Consider the following 15031-nt stretch of genomic DNA (forward strand, 5'->3'; position numbering starts at 1 on the left):
AAGGACACTGTCACCAAGTTGGGAGTGAAAGTGCCCAGGACTGAGGAGCTGTGAGGGAGTCATGCCTGTGTGCCTGGCTGTGGCTGAGTTCCTGGATGGTTGCATTCCTGCAGCCAGGACAGGTATGAGGGACGCTTTTCTCTCTCCTTTTTGTTTTCTGATAGTGTGAACTATGACCTGCTGGGGGAGGTGACTCGACTGTTAAGAGCACTGGCTGCTCTTCCAGAGGACCTGGATTCAATTCCCAGCACCCACACAGCAGCTCACAGCCATATTTAACTTCAGCTTCAGATGATCAGGCGCCCTCTTCTGGCCTCCACAGGTACTGCATGAATGGGGTATACATACATGCCAAAAAGCACCTGTACACTAAAATAAATCTTTTTTCTAAATAAATAAATAAATAAATAAAATCAAAAGCACTGAATGTGGTGATTCTCCACAGAGCATGTCTGTGAGCCAGCACATTCTTGACGGCAGACTTTGGCTACATTAAAAAATTTTAGATCCCTAGCAAGTCAGCAGGAGAACGAAAAGTAATTGAATTATGAAGGTGACCCTGCTGTGTCAACCAGTTCAACGAGAGACACTGATTCAAAAACAACAGACAAAAAAACAAAACAAAATAGAGTGAAGAATGATCCATCCAACATCAACCTCTGACCTCCAACCCCATGAGCACACCAATACAACCCACAGGCACACATGTGCACAGCCACGAGAGCACATAGACCACATAGAACACTCACACGAAAACTAAAAACCCGTGTGAAATGAGAAGGCAACCTGCAGAACGTGAGAACACATTTGTGAAACGCGTCTCTGATAAAGGGCCAGGATACAGAGCTTACATAGAGTCCTTGTAACCCAACCACAGTAAACAAAACAAAACAAAAAACACACCAAAAAAAAAAAAAAAAAAAAAAAAAAGACCTTAAGAGCTTTGAGTTGCTGTTTCTCCAAAGATGTTTACAAACATGGTCAATGTTCATAACAGTGAACAGCACTCACCAGAGAGACACAAATATTACCCCTTAGCTATCAAAAACAGAAGATGCCAGTTATCAGTGGGGATGTAGAGAAACCACAGCCCTTGAGGTGTAATGGCAAGAATGTGAGTTGGTGAAGTGGCCATGGAGAACAGCGTGGCAAGTCCTAAGAAATTTAGAAATAAAGCCTGAGTGGCAATTTCTATTTCTTAGTAGTCACCAACTTAGAGACTTAGGGTGTGTGATGGTTTGTATATACTTGGCCCAGGATGTGGCACTATTAGAAAGTGTGGCCTTGTTGGAGTAGTTGTGTCAGTCGGTCACTGTGGGTGTGGGTTTTAAGACCCTCATCCTAGCTGTCTGGAAGCCAGTATTCTGCTAGCCGCCTTCAGATGAAGATGTAGAACTCTCAGCATCCCTCCACCATGCCTGCCTGGATGCTGCCATGTTCCCACCTTGATGATAATGGACTGAACCTCTGATCCTGTAAGCCACCCCCAATTAAATGTTGTCCTTTATAAGACTTGCCTTGGGGGACTGGGCATGGTGGCACACACCTTTAATCCCAGCACTTGGGAGGCAGAGGCAGGAGGATTTCTGAGTTCGAGGCCAGCCTGGTCTACAGAGTGAGTTCCAGGACAGCCAGGGCTACACAGAGAAACCCTGTCTCAACAAAACAAAACAAAACAAAACAAAACAAAACAAAACAAAACAAAACAAAACAAAACAAAAGACTTGCCTTGGTCATGGTGTCTGTCCACAGCAGTAAAACCCTAAGACAGGGTGTGTGTTAGGAATGGTTTCTGAAGGATTGGTCCACAGCTGCTTGACGGTGAGCTCAGGTGAAATGTAACAGTGGTGGAGGCATGTGGTACAGGCTGTTGTTCACTTGATGCCATATAGAAAGCAGGCGGATTTCTGAGTTTGAGGCCAGCCTGGTCTACAAAGTGAGTTCCAGGACAGCCAGAGTGACACAGAGAAACCCTGTCTCGAAAAACCAAAAAAAAAAAAAAAAAAAAAAAAAAGCAGAGAACGTAAGAGCCAGGAGTCAGACAAGACACCCCAGTGACCCAGTGACCTACTTCCTTCTAGTCAGCTGGAGCCTGATGTTAAAAACAAACAAACAATCAAAAACCCATGAGCCAGTTGGGGGACACTTCATTGTCAAGCTGTAACAGATGCATACCCAAATGAGCAAAGGCAAGGACTCAAACATATATGCATTCCCCTGACCCAGCATGTTCATATCAGCATGGACCCACGATACCCAAGATGGAAGCAATCCAAGCATTCATTGGCAGAGGAGTGGATAAACAAAACTGATAATTGCATACAAGGGAATATTATTCAACCACAAAAAGGAATGAAATTCTAACACAGGCTACCACATAGATAGGCATTAAGCACACTCTGCCAGGTGAGATACGCCAATCACAGAAAGATGAATCTGCACGAGTCCAGATCTTTGAAGTTCACCTAGAGTAGCCAAACTCATAGAGACAAAGTAGGAAGGTGGTGACCAAGGACTGGAGGAGAAAGACATGGGAAGGTTTGTTTAATGAGTTAATGGAAAAGATTCTAGAAATGGTTCCTTCACACAATAGCTTAAACGTGGGCTGGTGAGATGGCTCAGCGGGTAAGAGCACCCGACTGCTCTTCCGAAGGTCCAGAGTTCAAATCCCAGCAACCACATGGTGGCTCACAACCATCCGTAACGAGATCTGGCGCCCTCTTCTGGAGTGTCTGAAGACAGCTACAGTGTACTTACATATAATAAATAAATCTTTAAAAAAAAAAATAGCTTAAACGTCCTTAGTAACTGGGTTGTTGGTTGTAACTGTCATCTTGACACAATCCAGAATCACTGGGGGAGAGAGTCTCAGTGAGGAGTTGACTATCTTATGTTAATTGATGTGAGAAGACCCAGCCCACCCTGGGCGGCACCATTCCCTGAGTTTGGGTCCTGGACTGCGTAGGCCTGCAGAAAATGTATTACACATGTGTGCACTCAGCTCTCTCTGCTGGTCACTGGGTGTGCTGTGACTGCTTGCTTTGAGTCCCTGCGTTGGCTTCCCTATTGTGACAGAGAGTAACTTAGCATTGTGAGTTAAATAATCCCCTCCTGCCCTATGATGCTCTTGCCAAGGGACTTTATCACGACAATAGAAACAAAAATGGGACAGTACCACTTCAGCATGGCTAAGATGACTGTATGTGCAGATAATTTACATTTACCAAGAGGCTGCTTCCTTCTTCTTGCTTTCAGCTCACACAGTACTTTAAGCAATGGAAATAAGCTATACATCCATAGAAAGAGTTTTCTGTTTGTTTTTCATAGCACATGAAAAATTTGCCTTTGAAGACACACAGTTTTCAGATACTCTTTATTCCCTCATCATAAATGATATTTATGCTGGACTTCATCTCACAGTGGATACAGAAAGGTCATGTGGAACCATGTATCACATTGGTGAGGTCATCTTTCCTGGACAGCTTCAGCCTTTAGAGAAACCCATGCTTTTAAGAGAAGTTTGTGTGTATGTTTGTGTGTGTGTACTGGTGTGTGTATATGTATGTTTGTGCATGCATATGTGTGTATATGTGTATGTGTATACACGTGTATATATGTATGTTGCATGTATATGTATATATATGTATGTTTGTATATATGTGCATGTGTGTGCATATGTATTTGTGTTTATGTGTGTGCATGTATGTGTGCATGTGTGTTTTATTTTTGTGTGTGCATGTGTGTGTTTGTGTATGTGTGTTCATGTATGTATGTCTATGTGCATATATATATTTGTGTGTGCATATATGTATATATGTATACATGTGTATATACATGCATGCACATATGTAAGCGTGTGTGTGTGTTTGTGCATGCGCGTGCATGTGTGCACAAGCACAGCACCTTGCCTGTCACTCCCCAGATGCTGTTCTCCTTTATTTTTGAAACAGGTTCTTTCATTGGCCTGGAGCACACCAAGTAGGCTGCCATAGCTGGCCAGCGAGCCCCAGGAATCCAATCCTCTCCAGCAGTGGCATCACAAGCACGTGCTACTAGGTCTAGTTGTTTCTTGGTTTTGGGTTTTGCTGTTGTTGTGGTGGTGGTGGTGGTGGTTGTTTTATGTGGGTGCTGGGGGTTGAGTCGGGACCTCAGGCTTCTGCAGTGAGTGCTTCACCAACTGAGCTTTCTCCCTATCCCTTTGATGTGGAAATTTTTAAAAAACTATTATATATATATATATATATATATATTGTCACTGTCTTCAGACACACCAGAAGAGGGCATCAGATCCCATTAAAGATGGTTGTGAGCCACCACATGGTTGCTGGGAATTGAACTCGGGACCTCTGGAAAAGCAGGCAGTGTTCTTAACTGTAGCCATCTCTCCAGCCCCTTGATATGAAATTTTTAAGTGAAAAAGAAAGAGACCCTGTTCTACTCCTTTAGGCCAATAGGACTAAAGAAGATGTTGGAGGTGGAGGCAAGGAAGGCTGTGCAGGTGTAATTTATTCCTGTTCTAAGGTTGAGGAAACTAAAACCCAGAGGGCCAAATCCATGGCCATTGTGACACTTTGTCCCCTGTCAATGACAGGGCCATCACCATCCTGAAAGCAGAGCAGCTTCCTTACCACAAGTGATCCCACAAGATGGAGTCTGCCAATGTTCCCATGTGGCTGAGAGTGCAGCATTCACTCCCTCCTGGCTCCACAGCCAGCTCTGTAGACTCTTGCGGGGCTGACACAGTCAATGTAACTGAAGAGGGTTGGGGGCACTACAAGTATATAGAAAATAGAAGTTAACCAGAGGGAACTCATCTGTGCAGATTTTGGAAAGTCATTACCAATACTGGATGGGAAATTTGGGGATCATCCCACTCCTCTAAGTGAGCAGGTCTACTAGACTCATTGGCCCACCAAGCTGGATTTGGCTGGAGCTGTTCTTTGGTCGGTTGTCGGAGAAGGGATGTCTGCTCATGCCTAGACGGGCACAGCAGAGCTTGACCTCCCAGGCAGTGGTGTGTGAAACGCAGCAGCCACTGTGAAGGTGATAGAATTGAGACCCGTGAGAGATGACCCGTGCTGTGAGCAGGCTCTGTGGGTGAGGGGGCACTTGGTGCACAACTGCAAGAAGCTGAGGGCCTGAGTTTGAATTCCATGTAAATATGGGGTGGGTGTGGTGGGCCACCTGCAACTCAGTACCCAAAAAGAGACAAAGGGTTCCCAGGGCAAAGTGGCTAACTAGACCAGCTGATTTGACAAATTCTAGGTTCCAGTGAGAGGCCTGATTCAATATACAAAGAGGAGATCAATTAAAGAATCTGTGCATGGGACGCCTATCTCAGGAGTGGTTTTTGGCAAAAGAATGAAATGTGGCCCTCATTTTGGCTCTGGCATGCTCACCTGCTCACCCATGTAAGGATAAAACATGTATGTGCCTACCAGGAGTATGTATCCGGCTACTGGACTTCAAGTCTCTTGAATCATGAGCCAAATACCTCTCTCCATTCTTTAGCCCATGATAGCCCTACATAGGTTCCCTTCTTGCCCTATGGCTCCATGTTCTTCTGGATACTGTGGAAAGGAGAGGCATGTAAGCCAGGGCATTGGGAAGTGGCCTCTTCCTCCTCTTCCTCTTCCTCCTCCTCTCCCCCTCCTCCTCCTCCTCTCCCCCTCCTCCTCCAAGTCCCTGCTTGTAGGTAACCTGACAACCAGGACAAACAGACAAAAGAAGGCAAACATGTGAGCTAAAATGATGGGTTTAAGGGAACCAGCTCTGTGTGGCCTGATCTCACCCCAGGTATTGATCAAGGTTCCAGGCATTGTTAAATTTAGCATCAGTAAATCTCGTGCAAGAATGGGGAACAGCGATGTCGTTGGGTCTAATAGTGAGCCCTAGAATAGGGGAAGAAGCCTGGCCCATCACCACAGCAGTTCCCTCTTCCCACCAATCTGGCTCCTCAGCAGGTGGAGGGTAGCCTGTCTGCAACTACAAGGAGGCCCAGTGCTCTGGGAAGGCACCGAGTAGGAAGCAGGAAGGGCCATGTGGTAGCCATCTTCAGGATTTAGGCCAGGGGACCACAGAGCTGGTTTCAACTTGACTGAGTCTCCTCCCCTCCCCACCCCTCCCCCACTCCACTCCGATCCCCACAGTCAGTGAGGAGCCTGCCCCTTGGGTTGACACAGGAGTCAGGGGTAAAGATTTGGAGGTCACATCTGAGATTGAGAGACAGCTCTGCTATCTACTATAGGGTCCAGAGCAAGACACCACCTTAGCCAGACGCCATCTTAGCCAGACACAAGCTTAGCTGAGCTTCAGTTTTCATTTGTAACAAAAGATAAATGAATAATGGAATCATCTCTGCTGTAGGGATTGAGCTAATTCACAGTATTTATTAAGAAATCACTGTTTTAGTATTTTGAAATTCAAATATGCTGTGGTTACTGTTACACAAGGGCAGGGGACAGGGCAGGGGACAAGGAAGGGCAGAACCAGTTAGAGAACAGGAACCTGTGTCCCACCCACACGCCACCAGGGCCCCACTCCACATCCAGAAATGGACCAACTCTTCAAATCTTCCAACCTTCCTGGTGGCTGCTTGTTTAAATATGAAGAGTCTCCCACAGGCTCGTTGCGGAGTCTTAGTCTCTAGATAGCGGCAGTAATGACCGAGAATGGACCTTGATTGAGGGTGCTAACCTCATGGATGAGTTCATAGGGGACTGGCCCAGCAGAAAGTGGAGCCTGGTTGGAGGATGCAGCAGGAGGGGCGTGGCTTTGTAGGTCTGTCTTCCCTTTCCTTTCCCCTTCCCCTTTTCTCTACCACACCCTTCCGTCCTAGTCCCGATGATTCTGCTTTGCCCTTGGTCTAAAAGCCAGACGACCACAGGCTGAAATTTAACGAAACTGCAGCCGGAAGAGACTTTTCCTCCTGTAAGTTATCTCTCATGTATTTTGGTCACAGAAGTCAGAGGGCTCCCCCACGTTGGAGTCACAGTCCCTGTGAGTCACAAACACTTGTTCTTCTCTGAGGGATGGTAGGGACAGGGAGTGTTGTCTTAATCATAGAACGGCAATGCTCAGCCCCACGGGGATGGCCAGGGCCGAGGCTTGGCTACATTTCCCCCCAAGTTTCCCCTCAATGGACAGATCAATTTAGCCCATTCTGCAGGGAAAGGAGCAAACCTGGTTCTTCACCCTTGCTCTGCTGGAGGGAAGCTGCATGATCATTCCCATTCCCTGTGTCCTCTCTCCTATGCCTGGGACCATTGCTCTCCTTGGCCCGATGCTCTGGGCCCTGCTTTACCTCTGAACTCACTCCAGCCTGTGAGGGCTCTCCCTTGAGATCCAGGACACCTGGAGTCAAACAACCAGGGCTCTCTCCTTGTGTTTTTCCAATTTGACAGAACTTGAGCCACCTGGAAAGAAGAATTGCGTCCAGTTAGATTGGCCTGTAGGCAAGTCGGTCAGGGGTGGGGGTGGGGTGGGGGGAGGGGGGAGGGCCAGGACTGCTGTGAGTGATGCTATCCCTGGGCTTTGGTTGTATAAGAAAGGCAGCTGAGCAAGCCATGGAGAGCAAGCCAATAAGAAGCATTCCTCCATTGCTCATGCTTCAGGTCCTGCCCTGACTTCCCTCAGTGATTGGCTATTCCCTGGGAAAGTAAGTTGACATAAATCATTTCCTTCCCCAAGTTGGTTTTGTCTGGGACTTAGCTGCAGAGGCCTGATTAGGACAGCTGCCACCAGAAGAGTGGCTCTCCTACACTTTGTGGCTGTTCTCTCTCTTCAGCTTTGAAAAGCAGGTCACTGGTTAAGGATGCTGCTGCAGGTCCTCAAGACACATCAGGGCATCCAAATTGGCTGGGGAGCCAGAAGCAGGGCTTCTTAGCTGAGTGGCTAGTTGGCAAGGCAGCTGAATTCCAGAGTGCACAAGCAGCTTAGTAAGTCTCAGGAACCTTACGGACCAGGCTCTAGTGTGGCCCGATGCCCACCCCAGGTATAGGGCCTTTAACAAGTCACCTGACTGCTCCAGCCTCAGTTTGCTCATCTGTAAGATGGGTAGCAGGGATACCTTTCCCAGCGAGGAAACAGAGACTTTCTGGAATGGTGTATTTACTTCATTACGATTAAAATGGAACTTATATGAAGCTCCCACATGGTGGACTCCCAAACGATCTTGTTTTAAGCCCAGATTGGGGCTCTGTAAGAATGTAAGGTTTGTGTGTATGAGTCTCTTCTAAAAGCTCCTCTCCTCAGGTATATTCTGGACCTTCAGCCAAAGGTCCTGCAGAAACTGAGTCAGCAGAGGCACGTTGACACATCTCATTTAGTAGCCCAGACTGCACCCACTTTGCCTGTCTGACTGCGGGAAACTGAGGTCCGGATAGGGTGCCTGACTTGAGGTCACACCATGGTTACTTGAACGAGCAAACCTCAGACACAAGTGTGCCTGGGAATGGGCTGCTGAGGGGAAGGTCTGGGGAAAATGCTTGTTAGTCTCTGGCCTCTCCAACTGGTCCCGGATGGGCTCATCTCACTCAAACAACGGTCCTTCGGACTCCACTGGACTCCAGTGCCAGATACCCAACAGCCAGTCATCAGAGGGACCTTCTGAGCAAGGGTAGGAGGTTGTCTATCTGTTTCTCCTGACTCTCTTTTCCTACCCACATGGCTCCCGCCTTCCGCCTAAAATGCTGACAGTAAGCATTGCCTCTCCACACCAGCCCGAGTTCCCATTATATCCAGAAGATGGACCCTGGGCAGAACTTCCCCTTGCCAGATGAGTCCCCTGCGTGTTTCACTTCCCTTTCTCGATGGGAAACATTCTTAGCCCAGTTTCTGCATGGCAGGAACTGTAAACTTGTGTCTTATGCTCACACTCTTGTTGAGGCGTGACTGTAGCAGGGTGGTGGGCAGAGGGTGTCCCATCTGCAAGAGAGACACTCAGAGGAGTGGCAGAAGCCCACATCTGGCCCAGCTCTGCAGTCAGAGAAGCAGTGATCATCACTGAGCTATCGTGTAAACTAGAAGGCCGGTAGACATGGGGAACACTGAGACGGAGCTCCTGTGGAAAGAGGGGCTTGGCTGTCTTCAGGCTTGAGAGACCTGTGTAGGCAAAGACTCAGAAGACGTGCCCTTCTGTGCAACAGACTCACCCAGCTCTATGTATGCAGTCAGTCCCTGAGGCACCTCACTGTGGCTCTTGGGCTTCGACTCCATCCATCCATCCATCCATCCATCCATCCATCTGAGGTTGTGGCTTTTGTGTTTTATAAAAGAAAAAGAAGCCAGGGATATGTTTGGTAGAGGGAGGTATGGTGAGGTGGGAGGGGTGCCTGCAGACCTATGCGGAGGCATCCCTTCCCCCTAAGGTACCATCCATATAGTATGGAATAGAGTTTATTAAGGGCATGGGGAGGGAAGTTGAGGGGGTAGTAGAGGCAGAGAAAGGCAGGGGGGAGAGAGAGAGGAGGAGGAGAAATAGAGACCAGCCATGAACATGGGGAGGGGGAAGGAGAGGGAAATGGGGAGAGAGGAGACAGAGAGAAGAGAGCAAGAGAGGAGGGGGCAAGCAGCCCCTTTTATAGTGAGTCAGGCACACCTGGCTGTTGCCAGGTAACTGTGAGGCAGAACCTAGAAGAAATGCTAACAGTGGCTGTTTTCACAGAGTAGGATACAGCACTGGCAATGAGCCTGAGGTCCTATCCAGCTGTTCAACCTACACATGGCTTTTCATCCTCCCAGGCCATCAGTAAGCCTGTCACATCCTTGGAGCTACTCCTTGGGTTGGAGCCACTTCTTGGGCTACTATTGTCACCCTGTTTTACTCCTCCACTTTCAATGCCAGGAGGACCTGGGCACAGGTGGTGGGGGAAGGGTGCAGAAAGGGCAGGCAGAGGTTCTAAAGCCACATCCATCCATCCGTTGAGCTAAACGTCTCTTAAAAGCACCCTGTTCCCAGCCATCAGTGGCTCTGAGAGGCAGCCTGGCTCATTCCCACCTAGCCCGAATCATTGATGACAGAGTAAGAACTCCCCTCATCCCAGTCCCAGAAGACTATCCCCAAAGCATGGCCTAGAGGGACTCTGTGGCCCAGCAAACAAGGAATTCCACTATGGGCAGGCCTTGGGGACTGGGGATCAGTTCACTGGGGTCCTCACCTGGTTGTGCCGGAGATTGACTGTGTGACCCTGATAAGTCACCTCTGAGCTTTGGAGTCAGTGATTTCATCACTGACTCTAGGGTAGACCTGGGAATAGCTGGGTCTCCGAGCTCCCCTGAAGAGCAAGCAGCCTGTGAGCCTCAAGGGCACTGTGCTGGAGGATATAGCATATCCTCCTGAAAGCAGACATCAGGAGAACCTCTGGAATGAGTAAGTCTCTGCTCAGGGGAAGCAATGCATGATGGTCCCCTCTCTCATTCTACCCAACCCAACCGTAGGCTAGGATTGGGCTATCCTTGTCCCACCTGCGTATGTGTCCTCCTTATTCTGCTGGTCTTTCTAAGCACACACAAGCCTTCATTGAAACTGCTTTTTGTTCCATTCTCCATCTATTAGCTTGATATTACAGAGACATTATTATTCTTTTAGCGATTATACATGAAATCAGAGCACGTGTCCTTACATTATTATGTCTAGTGGCAGTTTATGTCCTTGCATCCTGGACAATAGAAAGGAATTTGAAACTCTGTAACTATATGTAACCATTCCACCTAGATTGGCTTTAATAATACATACATAAGTGTTTATGTATGTTAAACACATATAGAATATATACAATGAAGCCCATCCTAAGATGTCATCATTGTTTCATTGAGCTGGGCCAGCAAGTCACCCTTCAGTGACAGGATCCTGAGGAAAAAATAAAGGCAATGGGATCAGAAAATAAAGAAGGTAGGAGGCTGGTGAGATGGCTCAGTGGTTAAGAGCACCAACTGCTCTTTGGAAGGTCCTGAGTTCAAATCCCAGCAACCACATGGTGGCTCACAGCCATCCGTAATGAGATGTGACACCCTCTTCTGGTGTGTCTGAAGTCAGCTACAGTGTACTTACATACAATAAAAAAAAAAAAAAAAAAAAAACTTTAAAAAAAAGGTAGGAAATTGTACTCCGGAGATCTTGTCCAAGGTCTGTCTGTCTTATGCCAAGCAGGTTAATTCAAAAGTATAATATCTTAAATGTCATTTTAAGGAGAGAACTGGGACAAAGTCAGCAGGTGGCCTTCTGCATGCAATGAATGAGGCCTACTCCCATGAGTGCCCACACGCTCCTGTCCCTTCCCATGAGTGTTCATGCTCTCCTGTCCCCTCCCATGAGTACCCACAGGCTCCTGTTCCTTCCCATGAGTGCCCACAGGCTCCCTTCCCCTGTGTCTCAGTCTCTTCTGAGACTCCCTAGAGATCCTCCATTACGTACGGCTTCCTTGACCAACCCCAGACAGTTGGAAGGAACCTCCTAACCTAGGAACTCTGTCAGCAGCTCTCTGCCCTCAGAGGAGAGAAGAAGCTTGCCGATACTCTGTGGTCTCTGAGGCTGAAATAGTAGAGGCTGGAGCACTGAGACCCAGGAAAGCGAACCATCCGGAGGCCCCTCCTAGAGAGGCACCCGTTTCACAACTCTAGCGAGCGGTTCCACTTCTGCAAGAGAAAATAACACTTCGATTTTTTTATTCCTAGAGGAAAAAGGAAGAGCGGCAGAGCTGACGTGCTCTCTGACACAGTGCACTCCCAAACCACGGAAGCACCTGCCTGCCCAGGTCTTGCACTCCTGAACCACCTGCCTGCCCAGGTCTTCCTCCAGCCCAGGTCCTGCCTGATCACACAGCTGCAGAGTTAATGCAAGGTGTACCCTGGAGGTAAGGTAGGTGAAGGTCATGGGGACCAGGACCCCCAGGGAGGCTGGTGAGTCTAGGACAGGAACCCTGGCCAGAGCCAGCACCTTTCCATTTGTCAGCAGCCATGGTAACTATTAAGAGGTTTGGGTTTCTGTTCTCCCCAATCAACTGGGATCCAAGACAAACAAGTCTGCCTCTGCAGGAGTGCTGCTTCCATCAGCCATGACTGCTCGGTAGCTCAGAGAGAGACCCCACAGGGCCACGTTTACTTTCAATATCGCTGGTCCATGACGCTAACTTTGGTTTTTTTTTGTTTTTTTTTTGTTTTTTTTTGAGACAGGGTTTCTCTGTGTAGCCCTGGCTGTCCTGGCACTCACTTTGTAGACCAGGCTGGCCTCGAACTCAGAAATCCGCCTGCCTCTGCCTCCCGAGTGCTGGGATTAAAGGCGTGCGCCACCACGCCCGGCTGACGCTGACTTTGTAAAGGATGAACTCTGTACTCTCATCAGGTCCAAGGGCACTGGTGCCCAGCCCTCCATCCTGGGCTCAACCTGAATCCTGCCTCAGGAAGAAATGGTCTTCAGGGTCAGAAGGCAGTAGCCTGAGGTGTATCCATCTGCCAGCTGGGGAAAGGGTATCCTCAGGGGAGTGGGGGGACAAGGTCCCACTATCAACTAGATCCCCATTGATATACTATCTTCAAAATGCAACAGCGCAAAAGCCTGGCAAACTAGCACAGGCTCCCTATCCCACAGCCTTCAAGAACTAGGCTCCCATTATCATTGGGCCGAGAGATGACTTCTGTATGTGGGTATATCCTTACCTATTTTTTTAGCAGGTATGCCTCCAGACATTTTCTGTGGTCTGGTGCTATGGGGACCACAGGGTGGGTCATACCCTACGCCTGGAAGACAGAAGTGGAGCTTGAGGAAGACAAGAGCCTGTGGAACTCTGGGAGCCTGGGAGTTGGGGGAATGCAAACATGAAAAGTTAGGTGTAGGCCAGGTGTCCTTGTGGTTGATGTCAGAGGACAGAGACAAGGTCACTTTCCTCAGGGAAGAAAGCATTTGATCTAGGCCCTGAAAGATGAGCAATGCTTTCCCCACAGAGTTTAAGATAGAACATGCCTTCTTAGCAGAAAATTATATATATATATATTGCAGACCAAAGCCAGGTGCTAGAGAAAGAATATAATTACTGTGGAACCTCACTCGGCCCTTGGTTCTTGCTAAAAGTGGCCATAAGTCCTAGGTGGTGTGGGGCGTGTAGATGTGACCAAGTCTACTCTTTAAAGCCAGGCAGGGACCAAGCAGACCTTGGATGGGGCCTTCCACATGCCCCTTGGACACTGAAGGACAAGTTCCTGGAGGTGGAGCTGTAGGACCTTGTGTGGATTTACTGGCGCTCCTGAGGGTCTTCAGTGAGCCAGATTTTCCTTCTGTCCACTGTCTCTACCAGGAGCTACCGTGGCCCAGATGTTCAGGAAAGCCAAGCCCTGAACCTGGGGCTGGGGCCCCTGAACCAAGTGCTGGGCTCGCTGGAAGCACCCCCGAGAAGGTGCTCGATGTTTTTACTTCCATGGGGTACTCAGGGTCCTTTTCCATTGCTATGTACCCCCTAGCTGGAGGCACCATATCTTTCCCTTCAAGAGGGGTGCTCCCAAGAGCGAAGGCCTGTCTCCACAGCACCTGAATTGACACCTGGCTCGAAGAAGACTCTGCAAGAGTTTGTTTGTTGCATGCCTGCCAGATTCAAGAAAGCCTGTCCTGTCTGCTCATCTGTTCCTATAAAGCAAGGACAAACTGTCTCCGAATGGCCTGTGGACTATCAGGCGCCACCCTGTAAGCTGGTAAGCTTTATTCCTTGCTGAGAAAGATGGGCACACCTGTGTTATAAAACAATACAATTTGGAGAGGATAGGCAGTTATGTCCTGTTGGAGTATAGGGAAACGGAATTCCAACTTTAGCGTCAACCTCCACCCCATCCCCACTTGGGGAGAATAACTGTATCTATTTACACATGGTCCTCATCAGCAAGATGTGGCCCCAAGATCCCTAAGTAGGCAGCTTGCCTGGGCTCAGAAAACTACAGAAGTGTGTCTTTGTCATGTTCTTCCCAGGATCTATGGAGAGGCCCCTCACAGTCCTGCAGGTGAGCCTGTACCACCCTACACAGGGCCCGGTCGCCTTTGCCCAAGTCCCACCGCAACTGCAACATGATGCCAGCCGGCTGCTGGTTGGGCGAGGACAGAACACCCATCTCCAGCTGCAGCTGCCACAGTTGTCTCGCTACCATTTGTCCCTGGAGCCCTACCTGGAGAAAGGCAGCAGTCTGCTGGCCTTCTGCCTCAAGGTGCTGACCCGCAAGAGCTGTGTGTGGGTCAACGGGCTGCCACTGAGGTACCTGGAGCAGGTTCCCTTGGGCACCATCAACAGAATCTCCTTCTCTGGCATCCAGATGCTAGTCCGCAAAGAGGGGGGAGCCTCCCTTGAGACCTTTGTCTGCTACTTCCATCTCAGCCCTTCACCCCTGATTTACAGACCCAAGGCTCAGGAGACAGACGAATGAACCGAATGAACCGGGAAAACACTGTTAAGAAAGAGACTCCCCCTGTTTTGGGGGAGGCAACTCATGAACTCTCGAGGTCTCTCCACGGCCCTTCCCAGTCTCAGACAGCTGCTTCCCTGCCAAGCCCGGGAGAAGCAATAGAAACAAAGTCGCAGAAGGAGCCCTCAGACAATGCACCCCACCAGCCCTGCTGCTTGAGAGCAAGCCTGACAAAAATAGGGTTTGAGATGGTTGAGCTATATCATGTGAGGTTGACACACAGAGTTCACATGTAAAGCCTGCTGGCCGCCATGTTCACAGGGAACTGATTCTGTAAACTTTGAGCAGCCCTTGGGGTGGAGAAATGCCCTCCATAGCTCTTGGTAATGGGAACTTCATGTACGTTTAGAGGCCCCCAGGGATTCTGGGAGCCTCTCCCAGCATTCTGTGCCCCTCCCCCATTTCCTCCATTGTCTGGCTAGGAGTTACTTTGTGTTCCTCTGCCTAAGGGCAGGAACATAGGGTTGAAACAGGAATGCAAGGACACAGGGAGAAATTACATTTGAGGTAGCTCCCGGTTCCCTTCAGTTTTCAAATACCCACAGGCGCTCAGGGCTTAGGAAAGCCTGTGTTTAATAAACTAAAAGTATTT

General features: G+C 48.8%; 1 protein-coding gene across 1 annotated transcript; it reads left to right on the plus strand.

Moving 5' to 3' along the window:
• The first annotated feature begins 6882 nt into the window (after window positions 1-6882).
• Tifab (TIFA inhibitor) lies at window positions 6883-14498 on the plus strand. Its single transcript, XM_021180736.2, has 4 exons — window positions 6883-6930; window positions 11674-11857; window positions 13453-13680; window positions 13952-14498. The coding sequence occupies exon 4, from the start codon at window positions 13957-13959 to the stop codon at window positions 14398-14400; it is 444 nt and encodes a 147-aa protein (XP_021036395.1). The 5' UTR covers window positions 6883-6930; window positions 11674-11857; window positions 13453-13680; window positions 13952-13956; the 3' UTR covers window positions 14401-14498.
• Window positions 14499-15031: the final 533 nt, after the last annotated feature.

This window comes from Mus caroli, unplaced genomic scaffold, assembly GCF_978045245.1.
Source record: "Mus caroli unplaced genomic scaffold, Mus_caroli_1 scaffold_15, whole genome shotgun sequence".
NCBI lineage: Eukaryota > Metazoa > Chordata > Mammalia > Rodentia > Muridae > Mus > Mus caroli.